The following is a 27,705-nucleotide window of genomic DNA, read 5'->3' on the forward strand; positions in this document are numbered from 1 at the left end:
TCACTTTTCTGCCTCGCTGTTTTCTGGCCGCTGCGAAAATAATTTTGTTTGCACGTCTCTCATTTATGGGAGGTTAACTGCATCTCTGATGAATTTTAATCGATTGAGTCGATTGCGTGAGGAAGTGACCCCAACTTCACCTCAGCCCAAAATGTTCCACAATCAGCCCAATGAATATTTGGGTCAGTGACAAAAACGGTTTGGCAAGATGAGAAATTCAAAAATCTTTTATAAAAACTTGTTTTAAAAGCATGCAGCAGGTATATTTCAATGCACATAGAGTATTTATGTTGACTTGATTACATTTGCACCATTTTTATTAAAGTTAAGACTGAATGGACCTGAAATCGTGTAAACAAAAAATGAAAATATTTAATATTTTATCCACCTTGATGGCATGTAAGCATTATCCTAAAAAAAAAACTAAATCATTTTAAAATATCACATGAAAATTCATTTTATTAGTTATTACTAAATGTAAATTTTAATGCGTTTTTGTAATATTTGTCCTGACATATGCTGAAAACAGCTCTGTTTTCTAAATAATCTTTGACAAATGATTTAAAAATGTATGTAATTACACTAAACTAGATGATTATATTTTATTCCGAATTTTTTATGAATATATTTATATTTTCATTTAAAAAAATACTAGTTACACCAATTGACACAGAATGGTTACACCACATTGACATTTTTGCAATTATCCCCAAATATTCTTTCAAAATGAAATAAAACCAGAAATTTTAGACATGGTCCTCAAAAAAGAGAATGTATGCAATTAATCTGCAAATTTATTTTGAAATGTTAACCCTTTTGCATTAAATGAACCATACGGACACAAAATAATTAACGTCACGTCAATGACCCATTTGTGATTTTCACTCACAAAATTTGGTGTAGCATGTGAGAACCTAGCATTGTTACTTTTAAAAGTAATGTGTTAACTTTAATAAAAGTAACTGATTATCTTACGTAGTTTTTTTTTTAAACAGTTACTTCCTGTAACTCAGTTGGTAGAACATTGTGTTAGCTGGGCAAAGGTTTAATTCCCAGGAAGCATACTGATACAATGTAGGACTTGAATGCATTGCATTATAACTAGTGCTGGGCAAAGATTCATCGCGATTAATCACATACAAAATAAAAGTGATAATATATGAGCGTGTGCTGTGTGTAATTATTATGTATAGATAAATACACACACATTCATGTATTTATTTAAGAAACATTTACATGTGTATATATATTTATTTGTATTTTTATATATTCTATATTATATATAAATAAAAAAATCTGAAATTAATATATGCATGTGTGTGTGGTTAAATATACATAATAATTACACACAGTACACACACATTATGCAAAAAAAATGTGTTTTGTATGCGATTAATCGCGATTAATCTTTGCCCAGCACTAATTATAACTGAAATTGCGTTTTTAAATTATTATTATTTTGCAATATGGCAAAAATCTTATATCATGAAAAGATACATTTTATATCATGATAACGAAATGTATAACGATAGAAAGCAGAGAAAAGCTGTTCGATTATTATAAGTGACGGACAGGAGCAAAATTATGTAACTTCCCCTTTAAGAACAAAGTCCGGATCCAATACTGTTACACAAGTGTTTTCTTTTTCAGCTGTTTACTTTCTCTTTAGACCTCAATGCTCGTGTTTATGAGGATACTTGCAAAGATGGGAATATTGACGCATATATGTATTTAAGGCCAATAAAGCTTAAAATCACTTATGTTTTCATGACCACGCGCACAGCAACGTGACGTGGGCGCATAACCTCGATAGAGACAATAGTCCAAAATCTATACCGGTTGACACAGTTCTACCGTTTTATCTCCCGCCAATATGTATTGCGATATGATGAATACTGGATGGCTACATCAGATATCTTTTTATTAATTTATATAGCTTACAGATTCCTCACAAAGATGTCTATGATTTCTCTCTACCGTTTGAAACCATTCTCATATGGTATAATGATATGAACAAAGGCATCCGAAATAGTTTTCCTTTGGAAAAATAATTCTCTGTAGGTTCTGCAATGTGACTATTGTAGATTCATGCATCACGCTATCAATACTGAAACTATATATTGCACATTCCTAATTAGGGCTTTAACGATTAATCGTGCAAATCCGCGTTTTCTCAATGAATGAATTTTAATGCATTACTGTGAAATCCCGGCACATCCCAAAGCCAGGGGGGCGCTCTTGTGCAGAACTCCCTTTGTGCCACAGAAGAAGTAGCATTACAAACGCTATTCTAGGATGTCTACAGGAATATTTATATCACTTTTCTTCAAATTATTTCAGGAATTTTCATGATAATAAAGAATATTTTGCACGATGTTGTTTAACGAGTTTAACGTTATAAACAACTCCAACTTGTTGCTTGATAAGGACTTCCTACTGAGCAAATGCCATAGTACACGCACAAGCTGTGCATGAAACACAGAACCACAGCCTTGCGATTCAGAATCGCAGACAGGCATTTTTAATGGGACACGCGATTCATCGTTACAGCCCTATTCCTAATTGTAGGTCGCCAAAAACTCTAGTCAGAAGGAAAGTATATACGAGCATTAGCACATCTGAAGATATGTAGTCTTCTGCATGTGAACCTGGCAGTGTTTCTCCATCAGGTCTGAGGAAAGTGATGGTTCGGGCTCATCGGCAGGCCTGGTGCTGGCAGGACGAGTGGTACGGTCTGACAATGGAGGACGTCCGGCAACTGGAGCTGGAGACTCAGCTGGCCCTGGCACAGAAGATGGCCCAGTACAGCTGCAATGAAGAGGGCGGCGAGAACAACGGCACGGTCACCAACCAGGACAAAGCACTTGAAGGCAAAGAGGCCATCAGCTCCATCGAAGCGGACAGCACGGCGAGGGGCTTGGGAGATACTCTTCAGGCGAGAGGAGAGCTCACCAAACAATGGTCCACCTCCTCAAAGTCCTCAAGGTCCTCTAAGAGGGGTGGTACGTTCCTATAATTTCAAAATGTTCGACCTTATTGAAAGAGATGGGCGGCACATAGGGAGAAAGTCAAAAGTGTCTGCCAAATGTGTAAATGTAATGTAAACAGTTAACCAATATGAATTTCATTTGTATGATGGGAACACATTAAATAGGGCTGTAGATCGATTAATCGCGATTAATCGGTTGCAGAATAAAAGTTTTTGTTTACATCATATATGTGTGTGTACTGTGTATAACAATTATGTATATATAAATACACACACATGCATATATATTTAAGAAATATTTACATGTGTAAATACATTTATATATTTAAATTTAATTTATATTATATATAATTATAAATACTTAATATAAAAATAGATTTTTTTCCCTACAATTATACGTGTGTGTGTGTGTGTGTGTGTGTGTGTGTGTGTGTGTGTGTGTGTGTGTGTGTGTGTGTGTATTTATATATACATAATTATTTTACACAGAACACGCACAAATATGATGTAAACAAAAACTTTTATTCTGCAACCGATTAATCGCGATTAATCGATCTACAGCTCTAACATTAAAATGCAGAAGGCCTGACTCTCATGAAAGATAATTTGTCTTTATGTATGACATGCAGGAAGTCCTTCACGACACAGTATTTCAGAATGGCGCATGCAGAGCATCGCCAGAGACTCGGAGGACAGCACAGATGATGAGTTTTTCGACGCTCATGGTAAATACCGCTTTGATTCTCAGTTTAAAGTTGGTGCTTCTGTTATTCACTATGAGATGTTTCCTTCACAGAGGACTTTTCTGACAACGAGGAGATCTTTGGCAAGGAGATTACCAAGTGGAGCTCCAATGACCTGATGGATAAAATCGAGACGACAGAGGAATCCCAGGGTATGCGAGACATTATCTTCATCCGTCTGAATTCTAGTTTTATAACATAAGCTTTTCCCTCTGGAGAGAGTTTTGTTTGTCAGATTTTCATGTATTTAATAGGATTAGTTGTAAAGTAGTCACGTTGACTCAAACAGTTTACGAGGCATTAGTTATGTTTCAGGCTATATTGTGAGATGGGTATCTCAGTTCTGGCTGGACTTATATTATTGTCTTTATTATGCTGTAAATTCTCCAGAGTATATCATTTTCTTAAAGTCCGTGTAAAGTCTGATATTAAAGATATTGTAAGTTTGTAACACCATAGAAAAATGTGATATTAACCCCCCATTCAAATTTGAATTGTTAAAAACTGCCAAATAAAAAAATAAGTAGGAAAAACAGGCCGTATTCTCTGATTTCTGCACTGAAATCATGCCCACTCGCAGGAAAGCTTTCAAATATTGCTACTAGGGCTGTCACAATTGTTAAATAGTCATCTCATCGCGATTGTTTGACCTCATCGCGATGATTTCAGATCACCACAATGATTGCACATCTCTCTAAAAAACACAAGGGGGAGCTGCAGCGGCTGTATAAATGAGACCGTATTAGATTACTTTTAAATATGTGTTATGTGTATTAAAACTTACTGCCAGATAACAATGTGTGAAAAAGATTTCATGAACAAAAAATAAATGTATGAGAATTAAATGTCAAAGCAATAAAACAGACAATTAATCGTCATAATTGTCGCAATTTATTAGACAAACAACCGTCAGCCAAAATTCATAACCGTGACAGCCCTAATCGCTACACCTTGAATGGATGCACGCGATTGTATTATGCTCGGTGGCTCCAGTGCATCATCCAGCCACCGTTTTAGCCCCGCCCAAATAAACCTGAACACAGAAATGTGGACAAACTGTTTAACATTGTACCTACTGTACAATTCAGTACTACTACATAGTTCACAATCTTTGTTAACGTGTTTTAGCAATACATCTCTAACATTTATAATCTGTTAAGAAACAATTCTCTGAAATGACTACACGGACTTTAACCCTTTCCCCGCCATTGACGAGTTATCTTGTTAATTAAGAGAAAACGCTTCCCTGCCAATGACGAGTTTTTACGACAATCCATATTTCCACTATTATCCACCAGGTGGCGCTTATACCCAACTTATAAAACACTTTATGATGTTTGTTTGTTTGAAAGCAGAAAGACTGTTCTTTAATTTGATATATTGTATGTTTATATATTTAAAGACAAAAAAGAAACGCTGGCGGGAAAAGAGTTAAAGGCACAATATGTACTTTTTGCCACTAGATGTCACCTAACATTAACATCGATTGCAGCGTGTACACATATGTTTTAATTGTCATGTCGTACTGTTTATGGTTGTGTTTGTTACCATTAAAGGGGGCGGTCACACTAGACACTGAGCATGCAAATATTTTACGGACGTTTTGGAGAATATGGGCGGGGAGCACTTTGTCTATCTTTGCTTGAGAATTGTCATGCTGTGACGTTTTAGTTTTCTACTGGTCACATGTCTCCACATGATGCGAATTCGCAGGTCAGTGTTTTAACTTGCGAAATATCTTCGCGTGAGCTTACGTTTCCTGTCTGACACATTCGCATGCGTTTTAACTGAAGTCAATGGAAGGAAAAATGTAGTGTGACCATCCTATTAAACTTGAAACTTCACCCACAGGCCATGGAGGTTTTAGTGCTTATTAAATTCATTTGTAAATGTGCATTGATTTTACTTTTTATTGCTTTTTTTCTAGGTGATTTGTACCAAGAATCCGGTGGAGAGTTTTCTGGAACCACCATGGTGGAGCAACTCAACGACGTACGTTACGCTTCTGTACGTTTCATTATCATAAACATCTCACAATCTCTAATGCAGCAGTGCTTTGGTGGATTATTAGCATCGCATTAAATAATGCGACTGCAGCAGTGCGAGAAACCAGAAACCATCTGCACTTGTACTAATGGAGCGAAACATCCTGCACGTCGATCACAACCACGCTGACGTACAAACAAGAAAAGCATGAATTTATCTCTGAGGGTTTTTAACATTATGCATCAGCAGAGCGGTGACCATCAGCATCACGCTGTCACTGAACCATCCATCTGCGATGGCTGTCAGTCAAAAGTTTTGCACGTCATGTCAAGTTCTCATGGTGTGAAGTGTCATGGAAGAGCAAACGTTAAAGTTCAAGGGCCTTGGTTTCATCTCCGTACTTTTTAACTCTGGTCCACAGAGACACAGACCCATGCGACGCTCCACCACCCGCAAGCAAAGGCGCAGAGCACGCAGACGTGCAGCTGTGAGTGACGAGAGATAAGATTGCATCTGTTAGACATTTAGTGCTCCCGTCAGATGACACGTAGAGTGGAAGTCGTCTTCCTGTGTTGTGGTGTTGATGATAGAGATGTGTTATAATGTGTTCGTAGCTGATCTTAAACTCTTCCTGAAACGGCATTGTGTCAATTTGAGAAATGAGACTCTTACTATAGACTTAATATGTAGCTGTTCTGTGGCCTGGTGCAGTTATTGAAATGATCTTCATTTACAGACTGCAACAGTGTTTTCTCCTCTCGCATGCATTTTAGAAAATTCTTCACAAAAGACTTTGAGCCTCGATATAATCGAGCAGCATTGTGATTATTTACATTTGATTTAAAGGCGGGGTGCATGATCTCTGAAAGCCAATGTTGACATTTTAAAACACCTAAACAAACACACCCCTACCCAAATAGAATCTGGACCTTCTTTTGATAGACCCGCCCCACACATATGAAACCCAGGCAATGATGTCGGTTTGTAGACACGCCCCTAACTGCTGATTGGCTACAAGTGTGTTTTGGTTCTCAGCCCGACTCCATTTTCCAAAGTGTTTTTCAAAAATCATGCACCCTGCCTTTAAAGCAAAAATATATAAAATAGCAAAGGAACAAGATTCACTACTAAGCAATTTTTAAAACTACATATCCCATAATTCACTGCAAAATTGATGATAGCTGTATATATAAAGAGTACATACTGTATTTTTGTAGGCAAAACTCAAAAATTAGTCACATTTTAGCACTTTCGGTTCTTTCGTCCCAAAGTCAATGTTTTTTTTTTTATGTGGTTTTGGTTGAAGGCCCCAGTGCATCTATCAACCTAGAAAATTTAAGAAAGATCAACCCAGTAACTTAGTTCTGGTAAACCATTCTCTGCAAGCATGTGAAAAAATTAGGTAATTGAAATTTAGCTCACCTTATGATGTCAGAAGGGGATAAAACCGCTCCTTAATCTGCACTGTCCAACAATGGCACCGTCATTAAGTGCAGAGGTCAGCTCATTTGCATATAAAAGGACACACCCAAAACGGCACATTTTTGTTCACACCTATAAAGTGTCAATTTTTTCATGCTATAATAAATTATCTATATGGTATTTTGAGATAAACCTTTACATACAAACTCTGGGGACACCAAATTTATTTTACATCTTAAAAAAGTCTTGTGAAATGTCCCCTTTAAATGAATTAAAACTATTTTAGACTTAAGTTAATCAGTCTACCTATTAAAATATTAAGATTAGACAAGTAAAATAGACAAATAAAATATGAATTCTTATATTTCTATTTAATTAGTAGCGGTAGCGCCGACAAAATCATAATTCTCTCTGGTCTGGGGGGGAAGGGCCCACCCTGCCCTCCCAAACTCTGCCTATGTGAAAAGTAGGTTACTAACAAGTTAATACATAGGACTACAGACATTGTAGGCAACTTAAAAATGGCATCATGCATGAAGCTCACAAAAACAGTGCAACACGGCACAATTCCACAGAGTATTTCCTTATCAAGTGAACATGTTTTATAATGTGTTTAATAAAGTTTGAAATGCGATGATGTTGAAGTCGAGCAACCGTGGTGTAGTTTGCTGCTAGCATAAGGTCAGTTTTTGTTTCTAGTACATGGATTTAGACTTCAATATTCATAATAGTTGTGTTAATTTGTAAATATTATTTTGATAGATAAAATTTTAAGTATCGTAACCTTTTTGCTTATTTTTCGCGATAATTCAAAAACCCATTGACTTCCATATGAAGCTGACTTCCGGGTTGGCCTACAAACGCTTTTTGTATGAACATGACAAATGTTCTTTTCCTATTAGGAGATTGCTACTGTTGCAGCCTATAACGTTTATTAATCATGTCCTAGTAGCCTGCCGTCATGAGCGTGTACAGTAGGGATGGGCATTCGATACAATTTTTTTAGTCGATTGTCGGGAGAATTAACGATCGACTATCGATTAATCATTAATATTTTTATCATAAAAAAATATTATTGAACTTTTATAATTCAAAAATGTTGAATACAAAAATACAGCGTGTTTTCCTCCATGAGACCTTTATTACAAGATCAACTTGTGGCAAACAGTTAAACTACATTTAGTTAGACAAACGGAACATATATGCGTTTGAATATGCGGTGCTCTAAAGCAGCGGAACCTGCAGCTGCGAGCCGCATCCTTAAACAGAGACTTCATTTGTTCCAAAAAATCATGACCTCTTCATGATTATTTTGTTGAAATCAAAACGGAAGGTCACAGATAACGAAGTATGGTGTCGAATATTGCACCCTGGTGGTAAAATGTTGAATTGCTGCCACACAGTGAAATTCATTTAATTGCTTCAAGACACACGCTACGCTAGGCAACGCAACCTGCATTAGATAAAAAAAGTATTCGATTAATCAATAACAAATTAACGTCATCGACTAAATTCTTACCGATTAATTATCGATCGTCGATTAATTATGCCCATCCCTAGTGTACAGTATATACGGAAGTGTGTGGATGAAATGAATGCTGTTTAAATGTGTCCCTCAGGACGGCACGCAGCAGGAATTACAACCGTCCAAGATCCACGTCCTCATCCTGGTCTTGCATGGAGGAAACATACTGGATACAGGAAGCGGAGACCAGAATAGCAAACAGTGTGACGTCAACACCATCGGCAGCGCGTTTGACGCCGTCATGCGAGTTCATTATCCGTCTGCTTTGGGCCGGATTGCCATACGCCTGGTGCCGTGCCCGGCCGTGTGTGCCGAAGCTTTTTCTCTGGTGTCAAAGTGAGTACACACACTTGATCCACTGCCTGGATACTTTATATATACAGTAGGGATGCACCGATATGAAATGATACCGATATTGGAATACTTAGAATGACATTTACCAATACTGATAGATGGATACTGATAGTTCGAAAGTGGAAAATTTTGCTTTATCTGCCGATACATCGGTGCATCACTAATACACAGTACTGCATAAATAGGGGTATAAAACGTTTTAAGTACGTGTTATGTGGCTCTTATACTACTTTAAAACTCAAGTTTGCCAAGCTACTTGCTCTTCTCCAGCAAATGGTATCCTATTTCTGAACACACACACACAAACACACACACACACACTGTAATGTTAAAATTGACCCAGAATGCTTTCTGTTCTGTCCTTGACACAGTTTAAGTCCGTACAGCTATGACGAAGGCTGCTTGTCCAACAGTCAGGATCACATCCCTCTGGCCGCTCTTCCTCTATTGGCCACCTCTGCACCACACTACCAGGACGCCGTGGCAACGGTCATAGTGCGAGCCAATCAGGTCTACGGTGACTTCATCAAATCCCTGGAGGGGGCGACTTTCACCGGCCAAGTCAGTGTTTTTGTGTGCAAGTTTAGTGTGCATATCCATGTGAGCTTCTTGAACTGACATGTGACACATGCGTCTGTGCAGGTGTGTCTGATCGGCGACTGCGTCGGAGGAATTCTGGGATTTGACGCTCTCTGCAGTAGTAACATTACAGTGTGTGAAAGTCAAAACAGCAGCCGAAGAGGCAGTATTGTGAGCGTGCAGGTACAAACACACATTCAGTACATTATAGGCTTATAAATATATACATGACCCTGTGAAATTGCAAGATAGCCAATCAGGTTGGAGCTTGTGGATTGTGGAAAGTTCCTTTATGTGAACCAGATAGCGATGAGAAACTTGCAACGGCCACCGGAAAACGCCTTGGTGTACACGCCACCTAATGCTGCGTACACATCAAACGCGAAGCATCACGTTCCTTTCTTTAGATTACTTGCGGGTTTCAACTTTGTACACTTATTATTCGCAATGCTCGCACGAATTTACGTTTATTCGCGTTTATTTGCGTTATTACATTGACTTTGTGTGTAATCTACTCGCGCAAATAGTTCAATTCTAGTGTGTACGCAGCATAAAGGGGTTCATATTTTGTGTCATTTTCACACGCAAATATGTAATTTTTAATGTAGATGCATCACAAGCGCACTCAAATAGAGAGCGATACAAAGTTTTACATTCCTTGCTTTAGATTACTTGCGGGATTCAACTTTGTACAATGCAAATTTTCCACTTGAGTTGAATATGGTTAACTTGCACATACGGCGCGTTTAAGGCAGATAGTGTCCAGTTATCATCTGCATTGCTTGAGTGAATTCACGTCTTTTCACGTGTTTACATTGCCCTTCTATTTTATCTACTTGCACAAATAGATAAATTTGCTTCTGGTGTGTACACAGCATAAGGGGCAGTTCACATTTTGTGTCTTTTGCACAGGCAAATACATTATTTTTAATGTAGATGCATCACAAGCGCACTCAAATAGAGTGCGTTACAAAGCTTTGCATTCCTTGTTTTCGATTATTTGCAGGATTCAACTTTGTACAATGCAAATTTTCCACTTGGGTTGAATATGGCATTGCCCGCGCAAATTCGCATCTATTCGCTATATTACATTGACTTTGTATGTAATCTACTCGCGCAAGTAGTCAAATTCGCTTGTGGTGTGTACACTGCATAAGGGGCAGTTCACATTTTTGTCTTTTGCACACGTAAATACGTCATTTTTAATGTAGACGCATGGCAATTGCACTCTAATAGAGAGCGATGCGAAGAATCGTATTCCTTGCTCTAGATTACTTGCGGGATTTAACTTTGCATCATGCAAATTTTATTTTTTATTTTCAACTTGCGCTGAAGATGCGTTTGAGGCAAATAGTGCACCCAATTCACGTCATTCGCATCGGCAGTGCGAATTTGTGTCTATTCGCGTCTTTGCATTGACTTTGTATGTAATCTACTTGCGCAAAAAAATTAATTCGCTTGTGGTGTGTACACTGCATAAGGGGCGGTTCACATTTTTTGTATTTTGCACATGCAAATACGTTATTTTTAATGTAGACGCACGGCAAGTGCACTCAAATAAAGAGCGATACGAAGCATTGCGCTCCTTGCTCTAGATTACTTGTGGGATTTAACTTTGCTTCATGCTAATTTTAATTTTTTTTATATTTCAAATTGCGCACTTGCTATTCACTATTCGCGCGTAGTTTGACGTTTAAACTTTTAAGTTTACTTGCTTCATTCCCGCGTGAAATTCTAGTCATTCGAGACATTCATGTGGAAATTTGCGTCATGGGAGGGGCTTCTGCGACTCCGCTGAGACTCCGCTCGCTTCCTGTAATCACTTCACTACTACAGCAAGGTCCTGGTTAACGTGGCGCAGATATCCGGCGAAGTTCAGATTTTTCAACTCGCACGTTTCCCGCGGCAACACTCAATTCGCGCAGAACGCGCCATCCGCGCCACAGGATGCCTAATCTCGTCTTTGAATTGACTTAACATGTAAATCACCCGCGCTTGCCGCCTCTACCGCATCTGGTGTGAACCCTGCATAATACAGAGCGATACGGGTGCAATGAGGTTGCGACACGCACAAGGTGCGACATGCTTTTTTTCTAGATGCGTCGATGCCGCAGCGAGTTAAAAATATTTTAGCGTTTTAGAATGCTGCATCAGAACCGCAGGTCATGTGACAACAACCAACCAATCAGCTTCACCCTTTACGTATCAACATTTTGTCGTGTAAACATTAGATAATTCCGTGTCAACTCAAAATGGAGGAACAGCTGATCATAAACCCTTATTAATATTTATTAAATGAGCTCCCTGTTATTAAAAGTTAGCAATAAACTTCTTATTGACTCTCCACAGGACAACGATCTTTTATCTCCTGGTATCGTCATTAACAGCACACACTGCTCGGGTTCAGGCTCGGGTTTGTCTTTGGAGGGCAGCCGGCACCTCAGTCGCAGTAACATAGACATTCCCCGCTCCAGCGGTCCGGATGATCCCAAAAAACAGCTGCCACGGAAGCGCAGCGACTCCTCAACCTATGAGCTGGACACCATTAAACAACACCAGGCCTTTCTGTCCAGGTAAGATCATATTGGAGCCCTTTAGTCAATCACAGTTGTGTCACATGCACAATATACTGTATGTCATTAAACAAATTAAGGGGTTCCTTAATCTTAAATGAGTCTTGATATAAGTATATTGTAATAATGTAAACCGTTTGTATATAGTTTGCACTCCAGCGTCTTGCGAAACGATCCTGGTTCGCGCCGGTCCAGCAGCAGTACGATGCTGGAGGGAGGCGGAGCTCTGGGAAAATTCGACTTCGAAGTGTCTGATTTCTTTCTTTTCGGTTCGCCGCTGGGCTTGGTCCTTGCTCTGAGAAAGACCGTCGTTCCCTCTCTGGATGGTACGTTTACTTTTACTACTTCATTACTCACAAAAGTTTTTTATTTTATTTAACGTTTCCTTTTCTTTCTCGTTTCTCTGTTCAGTGGCTCACCTCCGTCCAGCGTGCCAGCAGGTTTATAATCTGTTTCACCCCGCGGATCCCTCGGCCTCGCGTCTGGAGCCTCTGCTGGAGAAACGTTTCCACCTGTTGCCTCCGCTCAGCGTACCGCGGTACCAGCGTTTCCCTTTGGGTGACGGCCAGTCGGCCCTGCTGGGTGAGACTCTAGGGATGCTCGGTGATCACACACCTGATCACATTTGCATCCAAAATTTTTATTGTAGTGAAGTGAACTCAACATCTGATGGGCTTCACGTGTCATTTCATGTTTAAGAGCAATGATTGACAGGTGAGCAGGCGGTCCTTTGGCGTTGTTCGAAACGCATCACCTGTAATTCAAGGATCATTACATGCAAATACATGTTTGTGATATGTTTCACGACAGCCGTTCTGTGCGTCGGTTCGTATCATTTCTGTCCGTTCTGTGTCTTTATTTTCTGTTTCTGTCTCTCTCTCCCCTTCCCGTCTGCTCTCATTTCTCCACGTCCTTCATCCTGCAGTGGAAACCATCCAGAGTAATCCTCACCTGCTGTTGGAGAGCAACGTCTTTGCTCCACGCTCTCAGGATGGCCTCAGCGAGACCTCCATCGCTGTCCCTGTCCTCAACTGGTCGGCCCCAGCCGAGTGTGTGTAGTCATTCCTGGTTTCTTTCACCTTTCAGTATTAATGACCCTCGTTGTGTCGTATCCTCGTGTCTGTCTGCTCATATAATGTGTGTCTGTGCACCTGCTTTGACATCTGGGCTTGTTTTAAAATCTGTGGATGTAATGCGGTGTGAAATGAAATGTAAAGGTGAAGTGGAGCTTCTTTCTTGTCTTGGTTAAAGGGGGAGAGAACGGCAAGCGATAATGTGAATCTTTGTTATGTTTCATCCCAAAAATTTGCCTTATATTTTGTTTGTTTTGTATTGTGACATACTTTTCATGTTTAATTTTTATTGTCTGTTCCTAAATCTCATTAATATCATGGTTTAATCTCTTTTTTTTAAATAATAATATTGGTAATACTTTACAGTAGGGCTGTGCAATATATAATGGAAAGTATGTGATTGCGTGCTTAATTTTGCGATATTTGCTCCGCTGTGCGGTATTTTCCCCATAAAATCGCTTTACAATTTATTTAGATATATTTTTTTGTATTACGTAACCAACATGTTTCATATTTCAGGATAAAGTAAGCATAACAACATCATCTGAAAGTGAACAACAGCCATGTTTAACTGTTAACTAATCAGACATTTTTAACAATGTAAACGAACAAAAATAAATATCAGTTCACACACGAATATCCCAAATAACATCCACATGCCACTATATTATCCGCATCGACCTAAAACTTTGACTGTATGTTACTTTTTGATTAATTTAAGTTCAATTGCATATTTGTTGCAAATATTGTTTGCGATATGCACGTTTACGATGTTTCTTGGTAATTGCGGTAAATTGCCCAGCCCTACCTTGCAAAAAGGTTGTATTTGAAAATATTAGTAAATGCAATAGCTAACATGAACTAACAATAAACAATATAGTTTTTGTGTGCATTTATGTTTTTTAATATTAGTTAATGCGTGTATTAATTATTTTTAATGTTAGTGTTATGTTTAATGCCATAAACTAATGTTAACAGTTACAACTTGCGATATAAAAATGAATTAGTAAATGCCAAAATGTTGTTCGTTGTTAGTTTATGTTGGCTAATGCATTAACTAATGATACGGCTTTATTGTAAAGTGTTTCCATAACATTTAATGACAATATGTCACAATGCAAAAACCGTAATAGTTATAAAACAGCTTAATTTTATTTAAACAATATAATTTTCTTTTGGGTGCAATATGATGAGGACAGATTTAAAGTCGCCATGAAAATAAAATTAAAAACTGTAATTTGATTTGTAATATTGTGGTGTTTTTTTGCAAATGACTTATCTGTGAGCTTCATTATTTTTTAAATAATTAAATTAAATAATTTAACATTTTAATCTTTTATCAAAAACGCAAATCTCTTCTCAACACGATCTCTCTTTATTTGCGGTCATATGGTATGGAAGGTGGGCGGGGTCTGGGAGAAGATCGCTGCGATTAGCAATTAGCAACACGACCCAACTTCAAACGATCCAATCAGATCTTGATGGACAAATTAAAATCTAGCCCTACCTTTTTTCATTGGAGAAGCCGGTTTCACTCGGATAAATGTCATCACAGGGAAAATTAGGCGAATTTAAACACTGAGTGACAGAAATAAAACACTTCACCTTTATAAAACGATTATAAAATATTACGATTCAGGCATCATCACTAATAACACGTGGCGTTTCTGATGGGCTTGCATGTGTAGATGGTAAATAATGCCCCTTGAGGACTACAAATTGCTTCTCTAAATTCCTCCATAATGGTTCAGATCAGACCATAGAGGAGTCTCAGGGGCAGTATTTCCTTTCCTTTCTCTTTTTGTGCATCCTTTATTATTTGAAATCAAAGAGCGCTACTACAAAAGGGAACGTAACATCTGAGCTGTTTTCCAAAACCCGAGCTGCTTTGCTTTACACAGGAAGCTGCTTGTTTTCTCTTAAGTGAATTGTGTTGAATTTGTTTTTCACAGCGGACGCCATGCAGTCTCACAGCATCATGTTTTCAGACCACTCCAATCCTTCGTCTCCGGCGTCAGCTCCGGCGTTCCGCGGGACCCGGAGAGCCAGCGAGACCAGCATCGCCAGCCAGGTGTCCGGATTGGCAGACAGTTACACGGCATCCAACATCGCCAATAGTAAGTTAACGAGATAAATAAAAATAACTATAAAACTATTTGCGCTTAAAATAACTAATGTCATAACTAAAACTAATGGATTATGGAAAAAATAACTAATATCTATGGATTACTTGTTTATTTTGCATTTGTTATAAAGTACGACCCAGTCCCTGTTTACTTTTCGGTTGTTGTCTTAATTTTTTGCCTCTCCAAAAAGCTCAGTCTTTTGTCCCAATTGGCTCTCCCCTATAATATAATAGGTTCCCGAAGCCCCTCCCCTAAATCCCGCAAAGCTCATGATAGGCAAATAGAGTGTCAGGATCCCAGCTGTTTGGATGATACAGAGCAGAACATCGCTCTAAGCTTTGAGCCTTCACCCTTGTCTGACTCTGACCCTCCGTCTCCGTGTGTCCCACCGGACATCGAGCAAGGTACATCGCCAGGGGAGCGGCGGTAGACGTCAGGTCTAGATCTGCCCGCTCTCCTGTTCACAACCCAGACATTCTACTTCCTGCTGTAACCCTCCGTATCTTCAACCTGTTTCTCAATGGTTTTCCGAGCACTGATATCCTTGTTTTTTGAATTCCTGTTCTGTTTCCTCAAAAGCTCAGTGCTGGTGCTCTGGTTTTGGATGATGAAGATGATGGTCATTTGGAAGCATCTCTTGCTTCCATTTTCCAGTGCTTTTATGTTTCTGTGATGTTCTTCTACTCATTAGAAATCCGGGATGAGAATCTCTGGGAATTTAACAATCCTGATTCCACTTAACAGCTTTTTATTTCTTATTTCAACACTTTAACACCACCATAGTCAAAATGTTTAACACATCCACTAAAAATACTTCAAATACAGTAGGACTTGAAATTCATATCTCAGTGATGAATGGGGATATACGATAAATATCTGGGTATCTAAGTGGATTTAATGTTTAAATGCAAATCAAAGCCTCATATGAAACACCTTTACCGTGGGTTCACACCAGCCGCCTTTTGATGCGTCAAATTCAAGTCTACCGCGTCTAGTTTGCCGCTTTAACATTTTGAGTTTACTCGCTTCATTCGCGCAGGAAATTCTAATCATAGAGACATTCACATGGATATTCGGGTCATGGAAGGGGCTTCTGCGACTCCGCTCGCTTCATGTAATCAAAATTCAAAGTAAAAAATTTTCGCCATTCACGTGAACTAGACGTGTGAATGAGGCGGAATCGCATCTACCGCGCCACGCTAAACGCCTCATTTGCGCTGCAAAACGTCCAGATGCGCGTCAACGCGTCTTCACATTGACTTAACATTGAAATCACTCGCGCTTGACGCCTCTACCGCGGCTGGTGTGAACGCAGCATTACTTATACAGAGTATGAAAATATACAGCTGCACAACACGCGAGCTGGTTGCAAAGCTTAAGTCTGAAGTTCTGTCGCCGCGAATGAGGTTCATATCAGACCATACTAAAAAATAACCGAAGAGTTTCGTAATTTTTCCAATTTAAAAGTTGACTCTTCTGTAGTTACATCGAGGTCTTCACAGGTCCACTTAGTTCCGAAAACCAGAGGTACGACCCGAGCGGGTTCGTGTTGATGTGAGAGATGCTCTGCCACATCCAACCACTGTGTCTCGACATATTGAGCAAAAAGCACAAGCTCTGCAGTCGTCAGTGGCAACGGAGATAAAGTCCATCATTGAGACGCACGGATGTGCCATTACAACAGATATATGGACGGAGGACTATCATAAAACTTCATTCATATCCAGCACCATTCATTACACAAACAATGATTTTGTACTTGTTTCGAGGGTATTGTTTGCGGCTCCATTCGAAAACGGCGTTTCAAAAACCGGTGAGAACATTAGAAACTTGCTGTTCCAGAAACTTCGTGCATTTGGAATAGACACAACACTGCTTGTTGGCCGTGTTGTGTTTGTGACTGATCGCGGAGCCAACATAGTTGCTGCCCTGCGTGGGTACACCCGGCTGAACTGCAATGCTCATATACTGAACGTCATTCTGTCCAGCGCATTTGCCCCAAACGTGTTGGCCAAGACACCTGAGCTATCTGAATTGTTGACCAGTGCAAAAAAACTGGTAAAATATTTCAAACATTCAGGACTGCAAAACAGCTTGAAGACATCCCTCAAACAATCCATTGAGACCAGGTGGAATTCAAATTATGATATGCTAGATTCTATACTGCAACAACATGATGAAATATCCACATTGTTGATGGCCAATAACCATTATGACAAAATTGCACAGATAAATGAAAACAGTTTGAAAACAGTTGTTGCGTTTCTCAAGTTATTTAAAGAGGCTACTAACGACATAGAGTCCGAAAACTCCTCTCCAAGCGCACCTCTTGCGCTGCCATGGTCCGTCAGACTAATTGAACACTGTCAAGCAGTTGCCAGGGTGTGTGCCTCCCGTCTTGAAGAACTGATGGGAACTAGTGACACATCAGCAAACCCCCTCCACATGATCTACAGAATTGCAACGTTCCTGACTCCCAAAATGCGATTGCTACGGATGTTGTGCCCAGACGCAAGAGACGACGTGATTAAAGGTTTGTTATATGAAAGAAGAGTTAGAATTGGCTATATTGTTTTGAAAATTATGTTATTTAATTTGTTTGTAGACATATAAAGCGAAATTAAAGTCTAAATGTATATGGGAAAAGAACAAAACTTGTATATTAATATATATCTTTCAGTAATTAATGTAGCTAAACAATTGTGAAAATTGCTATAAAATAAACTTGAATTAAATATATGGATAATAGATTATTCACATAAGACTTTCTACGAAAACATGCTTTAAAAATCAGAATTTTTTAATAAAAGTTGAATAAAGTCAAGAAACATAAAGAAATTAATGATAATAAATAAAAATCTTTAAAAGGTAAATGAATAAGAGTATAGGACAAACAAAACTAATTTTAATAGGAATGAATTGCTTTTTACTATTTAATTCAAAGGTGCAAAAGACATGATCCAAAAGATGAAGTTTGACCAGGTCCTGTCAACAGCACAGGATGAACCACCACCAGCCAAAAAGCAAAGCTTCTCAGACCGATTTGCAGACTGGGAAGACAGTGCATCCTACATTTCAGCACCAAAGCTCATCGATGCTGAAATAGCAGAATATCTTGGCACCCGACTCCCAGACAAACCAGATCCAGAGAATGTGCTTCAGTGGTGGAAACTTAACAAAGAGCGCTTTCCTGTCCTCTCAAAATTTGCACGTTTTATTTTGAGTATTCCCGCTTCGAGTGCTCTGTCAGAGAGGGCATTCAGTGTGTGTGGGCGGATCTTGGAAGAAAGACGCACAAGTCTGAGACCGCAGTCAGTCAGTAACATACTTTTTCTTCACAGTAATATGTAAGCAAGCAATGCAAGACCAAAGTCCCAATTCTCAAATGCACTTGTTGTTAAATAGGAAGTAGTAAGTTTTCTTTTTTAAGAATTATTTATTTTCTTTTGCAATACAGTTAAGCTAACTGTAAAATAGCCTAATGTGAGTTCTTCTTGAGGCATTTAATTTATTATTTATTTCGTTTTGTATTTAATTTGTTTAAATTATATCTAGCATAATAAGCATATCTTCTAAGTTCTATGTGTTTTTTAATAAGTTAAAGTTATTTCATAGGGCTTATTTACTTAAACAGTTTTTTAACTGTTGTTTGTTTAGTAGTTAATCATTTGGTGCGTGTCTGTATTATGCAGCACGTTTAAAAAACGAGGTGCCGCTAGTTGTGGTTTTGTTAAAACTGTTAATGTTTCATAATAAAAAACAATGTTTTTGTCACTTTTGGTGCTTGGTTTAGTATTACTTTATCTTATTTAAATGCAATCATGTTTAATGTTATTTTGGATGTTAGAAGAACTAATAATTAGTCTGATCATTTGTATACACAAAACATTCTCACAAGCTCTCAAGAGAAAATCCGCGGGAGTGGGCGGGACTGGACACAAACATTGCGGGTGCGGGCGGGAGTGGAAGACGCAGGCTGCGGGCGCGGGCGGTCCTGGTCAGAAATTCAGCGGGAGCGGGCGGGTGCGGGTTTAAAAAAACAGTCCCGCGCAGGGCTCTAGTTCGTGTCTAAACATTCACATGTGCCTTGGACACGGGTCGGGAATAATACTAGCTGCATCGGGTCTCGGGTAACTTAAAATGAATGTGTTTTTGCTGAACAGACTCATGAAGAACTTCGAGCGCTTGAAACATCGTGTGTAGGTTAATTTTCGTTGAGACAGACCTGTCAATCAATTTTGAATGCACATTTTAGAGAATACCTTGGTCAAATAACAAATTAAAAAAATGGAGCAGTGGGCCAAATTGGTTGCAAGGCCACCGATGTTTCTTTTTGTCTGTCTGGTGTGTGCGGTGCGGCAGATGTCGGTGCCGTTTACATTACAGTTGCCACTGGGTTGGGTCGATCTTGAGTCTAAGGGTGCTTTCACACATGCACTGTTTAGGTCGGCCCAAATGACGCGTCGGTCCGAGTATGGTTCGTTGGGGTCAGTGTGAACACAACAGCCGCACTCTGGCTGCTCCGAGACAGCTCTAAACAGGTGGTTTCGGAGCGGCTGTCTGCGGTGTGAACGCTGCCCGACCTCGGGCCGAACCAAATACAGAAAGTTCTCCACACGTTTGAGCCACTTGGCTTTCATTGTGACAAGGCAATCTTGGTCCGTTGCAGAGATTCGCTGTCTCCTGGACGTTTGAGCTGATGATTTCATAAATGCATTGTAAAGATGTGTTTATTATTGTGTTTGCATTTCAATAGTAACATTTTCATTTATTAATCCTACTTCTAGAGAACCAGATACCATTTGGTTCATAAACGCAAAACCATAACAAAATGAGGGTTGTGTTCTTCAGTATCTTTGCATTGGATCATGGGAAAAAGTAGATGAGAGATGTACACTACAGTTTCCCGTAACCCAATGCACAAAACAAGACTATTTGTTCCTGTTTTTCCTCTTAACCCCCTGAAGATAATCCTAACCCTGTCCTACAACCAGCAGCTGAAATGTTTGATGGGATTGAAATCTGTCACTCCAACAGGTGTGCTTGATCTCGTGCGTTTTCTCCCTACAGTCGCAGCACGTTGGTGGGGAACGAAAAGAATTGATTTTGCCCTCTATTGCCCTGATGCCCTAACTGCATTCCCTACCGTGGCTCTACCTCATCTCTTCCACGCCTCCTATTGGGAATCAACCGATGTTGTGTCTTTCCTGCTCAGACAGGTGAAGATAACCACCTATGTTACGTTTTATTAAACGTAAGTCAGCTATGAAAATCTTAAACAAATAAATCTGAAAACTATGTTTTCTTAGGTCATGAGACACGAGAACTCAAGTATCTTGGAACTCGATGGGAAGGAAGTATCCGAATTCACTCCGTCCAAACCACGGGAGAAATGGACGAGAAAAAGAACCCACGTGAAGATCAGGGTGAGACTCAAACCTTCAAAATCTCTTGCTCAACGTTATTTTATAAATGTTGATCTAATTTTATGACTTTGTGTTTTAAAGAATGTTACAGCGAACCATCGCGTGAATGATGCTGTGTTTGCGGATGACGGACCTCAGGTGGTCACGGGGCGTTTCATGTACGGCCCACTGGATATGGTCACGCTAACCGGAGAGAAGGTTTGTATGAATGCCCCTACTGTATATAAACCCTAATTTCATTTATTATTAGTGGTACTTTTTTTTGTCGGAGACTCATAAAAGATGGTTCAAATCGATCGATCAGGTGCAGGATTTCCGAAAGGGAAGCGAAAAAGCACCCGAAAAATCCCATAGACTTAACATTGCACTAAATTTTGACAGGTCGTAGCTCCGCTCTTAGATTTTGTAGAAACATGTGGGTTACAACATTTGAAGAGGGTGGTAGGCTCTCATACCTCACATTGGGGTGTACATTGTACCCCTGGTGTGTAAAATATGCCAATTTACTCCCTAGCAACCGATAAAAAGAAGCCTATATCTCTGCATCAGAACATCGTGTTTGCCTTTACATGTCTTTTCAATATATAGTGTTGCGTAAACAATTTTTTATCATATTCATTTGGTGATCTAGGTTGACATTCATATTATGACTCAACCTCCATCCGGTGAGTGGGTGTTCTTTGACACCGAAGTGACCAATAGCAGCGGCCGAATCTCCTATGTGATTCCCGATAATAAGAAACTGGGAATTGGAGTCTATCCGGTCAAAATGGTGGTCAGGTACAGTACATACAACCACTATGTAATATCTGTGCACATACCTGTAGGTTGTTGTGTTATTAACCATTAAGCTCTGTGTCCATAGGGGTGACCACACATCTGCCGACAGCTACCTGACCGTTCTGCCGCGCGGCACCGAATTTGTCGTTTTCAGTATCGACGGCTCTTTCGCCGCTAGCGTTTCCATCATGGGCAGCGACCCTAAGGTCCGGGCGGGAGCTGTTGATGTGGTCAGGTGGGGTCTTGACTTCTTGATTTCTCCTTTTTTGTTCTTGTCCCGCTTGCTGTTTTCAATACTTAGTTTTTATTGACAGACACTGGCAGGATCTGGGCTACCTAATCGTGTACGTGACGGGTCGGCCGGACATGCAGAAGCAGCGCGTGGTGGCTTGGCTTTCCCAGCACAACTTCCCTCACGGAATCGTGTCATTTTGCGACGGCCTGGTGCATGACCCACTTCGACACAAAGCCAACTTTTTGAAGGTCCTTATTACTGAGGTGAGTGAGAAGGCAGGACAGTCCAACCCTCAATATGGCCGCTCTGGTGATGTGAAGTTCCGCCTCCAGTTCAAAGAACCACTCAACTGCCGCGATAAAGACTTTCTTTCTAAAGATTTTATTGGGGGGGAGGCTATGTATCCGGCTGCCGATTGGCACAATTTTTTATTTTAATACAATAGGCTTGCATGGATGCATATTTAGAAACTACACCATAAAATAAGCTTTGCGATCACTTTGGATTAAAATGATTATTTTACTTCTTTTATAGGCGCATATGAAGATCTTTGCAGCCTATGGCTCCACCAAGGACATCTCCGTGTACACGTCACTGGGTCTTCCTCCATCACAGATCTACATCGTGGGGAGACCAACAAAGAAAATGCAAAATCAGTGTCAGGTATCCATCACACAGACTGATACTTCTTTTTTTGTGACATTTATCGATTCTTTTTGACCTCTCTATCCTTTTCACACTGACGTGTCTCTCTCATCTCTCAGTTCATCACCGATGGCTACGCATCTCACCTGTCCCAGCTGGAGTACAATCAGAGGTCGAGACCCGCCAAGACCGGCAGCACTCGCATGGTTTTACGGAAAGGTAGCTTTGGGTTGGGCGGCAGCAGCGATTTCCTGCGCAAGCGCAATCACCTGCTGCGCACCATCTCCTCTCAACCCACCTCCTCCACGCCGGTTGTGCATGTGGGCCGTCCCGAACGCGCCCAGAGCCAATCGGATTGCGACCGAGACCGGGCGGAACGCGCTCAGAGGAGCATGAGCATCGCGGCCGGCTGCTGGGGCCGAACCAACAAACTGGAGGGCGGAGCTCTGAGCCCAAAATAGGTCTACATTTTGGGGAGGCTCTACGTAAGGCACAAAGACTGAAGCACGGCCCGCAGATTAGGAGATGGACCCTACGACATCTGGCAGTATTACGACGAACTCTAACCAAACCTCGCTGCTTTACTATTGTTGCATGAGAGCCATTTAAGAAAATGAAGTTCAGTTTTTATTTTTGCGTCCAGCAGCCAACAACAGTTAGCGCCTTAAGCCTCGCTCTGGGTCCCGGCCTTCACCTCTGACTCGATTGAATGTACTGTTCGGACAGAAATGCGGATCGTTGGGTGGGTATGGACTCCTCCCCCTCTCTGTCATCCTGGAACTTTACCAAATTCTCCCCCGGTGTCCACAAGTGTAAATATGTGCCTCCTCTTACCTGCTCAGGGCAGCCATGACCTTGAGGAGTTGGTCAGACCCAGAGGTCATTTCACATCCCTGACGTTCTCCCGAATCCCAGCAGCCTTCGGCAATAAGGTTCCAACCCTATCACATGCAGGTCATCGGAGGCCGTACGTTATTTAGAGCACGAACGGAGAAAGCGAAAACTCGCAGGAGCAACTATCCCTTTACGAGGCCATTCGTGCGCAATACCTCCGAGATGCCAGTAGAGGGCAGTTTTGCTCTTGATGCTCTCGGCAGTGGCTGCTGGGTAACCGTGTCTTTTTTCTGTTTTATTTGAACTTCTGAGCCACCAAATACCGAATCGTAAGCACACGTGCAATTTCATGCCACAACGTTTCCGCTGCTTCGTCGTTCCTGGAGAAAATCTCGCAATTCCACCTGAACACGGGCTGTGCAAATTTTTCACAAAACCGGGCAAGATTAGTTTGGAAGGATGAAGACCGTTTTTTAGCATTCTCAACCGTTTTATTTCTGGGTGAGCGATACCGATACCGTCGACGGCCAAAACGAATTCGTTCTAAAGCTGTAGTCCTGCAACTGCCTAACCTCATTGTTATTTTGCACTCGTGGAATAGTGAACGTCTTTTCCTCCATCTCGTGTTCCTACATGATGTTTTTGTGTAGTACATGAACCCTCATCATTTGTGCAAACGCACGATCATATAGGCATTAACAAAAAACGCAAGAAATGTGCCAAAACCAGGCAGAACCCAGCCGCGGTTTTCCATGTGTTGTAGCAACGTTTCCCGAGCTTTGGAGAGGACTGTGTACATATGCTGTATTTCGATGGCACATGTATAATGTTTTTAAGATTTTAGATCATTTTAGATCAACTTAAGTTCTTTAAAGTTCAGTAATCTATGATATTGTCCATATGTTCATATGTAAGTGATTTGAGGTATATAGAAATTGTGCTCTTTGACGATTTTAGATCGGACAGCATGACGAAGTCGCTTCAGTCGGGTGGAGTCGTGAATCGGTTTGTTTGTTTATATTTCCTGTTGCGCTATCACTGGAATAGCCATGCTGCATGTGCGGACGCTGCGATTTCTAATCCAGCTGTACATTCGATTGTATCGAACCGGGAGGTGTCGAAGCCTGGGATGGTTTTCGAACCCAGCTTGACTTAAAATCGTGTAGATACTGTAAAAGATGTAAATTTCACTACATAGGATACTGTATGTTACGGTCAGAATTAATTTATTTCTGTAGCTTCATACGATTCTAGATATATTTCAGGTTTGACTGTATTTCTTGTGTTGCTTTATTTTCTTCAACAATTCTGAAATGCTTATTTTAAGGACCAATGCCGTGCGTCCTTGTGCATAATCGTTGACAGTGTTTCTGTAGCAAAATCCTATCGAGAACGCCACCGTACCGCACGGACAATCAGATCTGTTCAGCACACAAACACGATACACAGCGAACAAACGGACACGGAGCGCACACAAGTATACATCCGCAAACAATTGCTCGATTTCTTACTGTACAGATGTTCTGGAGAGCTTATACTCTGGACACAACGGGGTCATCATTTCCACTTAATGTGAATGAGTTTATACATGTGGTTAAATTAATCAATTAGGGATGCATAACGATTAATCACGATTAATCGTTTACAGAATAAAAGTTTTTGCTTACATTTTATATATATATGTGTGTTTGTACTGTGTATAATAATTATGTAGGTATAAATACACACGCATACTTGTATAATTTTAAGAAAGAATATATTTATTTATCATTTAAGTAATTATATTTATATATGATATAAATTATATATAAATATAAAAATGTATATACACATGTAAAATTTCTTAAATATATACTTGCAATTATATATGCATAATTATAATACACAGTACACACACACACACACATATATATAAAATGTATGCAAAAACTTTTATTCTGCAAACGATTAGTCGCGATTAATCGTTATGCAGCCTTAAAATTTACTCCAAACTGCTGAGTTTTAATCGGTGCTCTACGACTCCTGTCCTGGCCATATGAAAAGAAAAAGTTTTGTTTTTACGAACTTACAATCGGGCTGGTGCAACTAGTCTTTGTAAGTAATGGTAATATGTTTTATTGCGTCTAGTCAGTGCTGGACATCAGGAAAGATTAAGGCGAGACAAATCAGTATCTTCGATTAAGGTTTATGATAAGACAAACTTTTTTTGTTTCTTAGGATAAAGATTTAAATGTTAACTATTTTAAATAAATTCCCAGTTCGTAAATCGCAACGTTATGTTGTATTCCAAATATCATGACTGACCTACGGGCTGTTTTATTTATCAGTTTTTTTTTTTGTTTTTTTTTACCAATGCTGGTCAAGTTCATCAACCACTATGAATTTTATTTGAATCTTGATTTTATTTGATGATGGATGGTTTGTGCCACAATTCTGCACATGCAAATATTCATTGTGGCCTCAGTTGTGGGCTGATGTATGAGTATTATAACCTCAGATAAACCAGATTATAGCCACTTTTGTACTTTGCATGTCACGGAGTATCTTTCCTACACTTTACTGTATTATTCAGCAACGGGCCACTATACAGTACATACCTCCGATTTATAGCTGCAAATACGCTCATACATACCATCATATCAAGTTACTACCAAATATTTATCTTTGAAAGTGATAAACTTGGAAATCCCAAATAATATTTTGAAATACGAGCACCTGATGCCGAGATATTTAGAAATACTCTTTAGAATTAAATCTACAAAAATGTTCACCAATACTGTAAGTAGACACAGCATTTACCGGTTTTTCAAAGACAACACATTAAGACTGGATGATATTTATGATAGTTGTAATATTCAATTTCCTTAATTTGTTGCCAAAACTTTCAGATTATTGTGTAAAATGTATAAAAGTGTAACAAACACATTCCTGACACCTTTTGACTCATGTTGATATATGCGTACACACTCCTCTTGTCTCAGTGCTGATCTGAACTCACTCCTTTACAGTTTTCTTACCCGGCCGGTGGTTCAGTGCTCTCATATGTATAGCTGTATGTAATGTGGATTAAATGCAGTTAGACAACTGTGCACGTCTTCTGTCTTTTCATTGCATATACGCCTCATACAATGGGTATTTCTTTTGCTTTTAGGATTCTTTTCACTAGCACTATTTCTCTAAACCACACACATCCACTAATAAGTGTGTACTTTACGGCTAATTTACAACACTTGCATACGCACAGCAATTTATTCTTAATGTTTCAATGAAATTACAACTTTAACTTTTTTTAAATTAAAACACATATTTGATTGTAAAGTGTGTGAAGGAGGATTAGGGCCAAGCTAAAATAAAAATAATAAAATAATCTCGAGATTAAAGTCATTAAAATGTGAGAATAAAGTAATTATTTAATGAGAAAAAGTCAGAATAAATATTATTTTGAGAAAGTCGCATAAAGTCGTTATTGGACGAGCATGAAGTCGTTATTGGACGAGCATAAAGTCGTTATTGGACGAGCATAAAGTCGTTATTGGACGAGCATAAAGTCGTTATTGGACGAGCATAAAGTCGTTATTGGACGAGCATAAAGTCGTTATTGGACGAGCATAAAGTCGTTATTGAACGAGCATAAAGTCGTTATTGAACGAGCATAAAGTCGTTATTGAACGAGCATAAAGTCGTTATTGAACGAGCATAAAGTCGTTATTGAACGAGCATAAAGTCGTTATTGAACGAGCATAAAGTCGTTATTGAACGAGCATAAAGTCGTTATTGAACGAGCATAAAGTCGTTATTGAACGAGCATAAAGTCGTTATTGAACGAGCATAAAGTCGTTATTGAACGAGCATAAAGTCGTTATTGAACGAGCATAAAGTCGTTATTGAACGAGCATAAAGTCGTTATTGAACGAGCATAAAGTCGTTATTGAACGGAACACGCCCAGATTTTGGGAATTTAGCTTATTCACCGTATCCCCCAGAGTTAGATAAGTCTATACATACCTTTCTCATCTTTGTGCGTGTTGTAACTCTGTCTGACGCAGCCCCCGCTAGCTTAGCTTAGCACAATGACTAAAAGTGAATGGCTCCAGCTAGCAAACTGCTCCCAATAAGTGATAAAATAAGGTGAACATTTTCCTATTTATGTGTTGTGATTTGTATAGTCACAGCGTGTACAAATAACAAGGTGATATGAGACACAGCCATCTTTTAACAGTATACATACTGGGAACTATTTTCTCAGAAGATGAAGCACTGCTACTTGAACGGAGTGATTTGCTCGCAGCACCCGAGAAGCCCCCTGGTGAGGAGCAGAGAGTTCGGTCAGAGTTGTGCAAATCACTCCGCCCATGTAGCAGTGCTTCGTCTTCTGAGAATATAGTTCCCAGTATGTATACTGTTAAAAGATCGCT

General features: G+C 39.7%; 1 protein-coding gene across 8 annotated transcripts in view; it reads left to right on the top strand.

Annotated features, from left to right (window-relative positions):
* pitpnm2 (phosphatidylinositol transfer protein, membrane-associated 2) overlaps positions 1-26,377 on the top strand; it is a 70,637-nt gene extending 44,260 nt beyond the window's left edge. For 2 of the 8 annotated variants that reach the window (XM_065262599.2, XM_065262607.2), the window contains exons 6-26: positions 2,670-3,002; positions 3,619-3,714; positions 3,786-3,884; positions 5,660-5,739; positions 8,760-9,001; positions 9,391-9,580; positions 9,662-9,781; positions 11,948-12,171; positions 12,319-12,497; positions 12,583-12,753; positions 13,097-13,222; positions 15,197-15,361; positions 15,604-15,774; positions 20,441-20,589; positions 20,680-20,796; positions 20,878-20,994; positions 21,428-21,576; positions 21,662-21,811; positions 21,891-22,074; positions 22,346-22,474; positions 22,576-26,377. In XM_065262599.2, the coding sequence (XP_065118671.1) occupies positions 2,670-3,002; positions 3,619-3,714; positions 3,786-3,884; positions 5,660-5,739; positions 8,760-9,001; positions 9,391-9,580; positions 9,662-9,781; positions 11,948-12,171; positions 12,319-12,497; positions 12,583-12,753; positions 13,097-13,222; positions 15,197-15,361; positions 15,604-15,774; positions 20,441-20,589; positions 20,680-20,796; positions 20,878-20,994; positions 21,428-21,576; positions 21,662-21,811; positions 21,891-22,074; positions 22,346-22,474; positions 22,576-22,917 (3,533 nt within the window). In that variant the 3' untranslated portion in view covers positions 22,918-26,377. The remainder of the gene's footprint in view (positions 1-2,669; positions 3,003-3,618; positions 3,715-3,785; positions 3,885-5,659; positions 5,740-8,759; positions 9,002-9,390; positions 9,581-9,661; positions 9,782-11,947; positions 12,172-12,318; positions 12,498-12,582; positions 12,754-13,096; positions 13,223-15,196; positions 15,362-15,603; positions 15,775-20,440; positions 20,590-20,679; positions 20,797-20,877; positions 20,995-21,427; positions 21,577-21,661; positions 21,812-21,890; positions 22,075-22,345; positions 22,475-22,575) is intronic. The other 6 variants (XM_065262615.2, XM_065262639.2, XM_065262623.2 and 3 more) reach the window with 6 other exon arrangements.
* The last annotated feature ends 1,328 nt before the right edge of the window (positions 26,378-27,705 follow it).

This window comes from Paramisgurnus dabryanus, chromosome 10, assembly GCF_030506205.2.
Source record: "Paramisgurnus dabryanus chromosome 10, PD_genome_1.1, whole genome shotgun sequence".
Lineage (NCBI taxonomy): Eukaryota > Metazoa > Chordata > Actinopteri > Cypriniformes > Cobitidae > Paramisgurnus > Paramisgurnus dabryanus.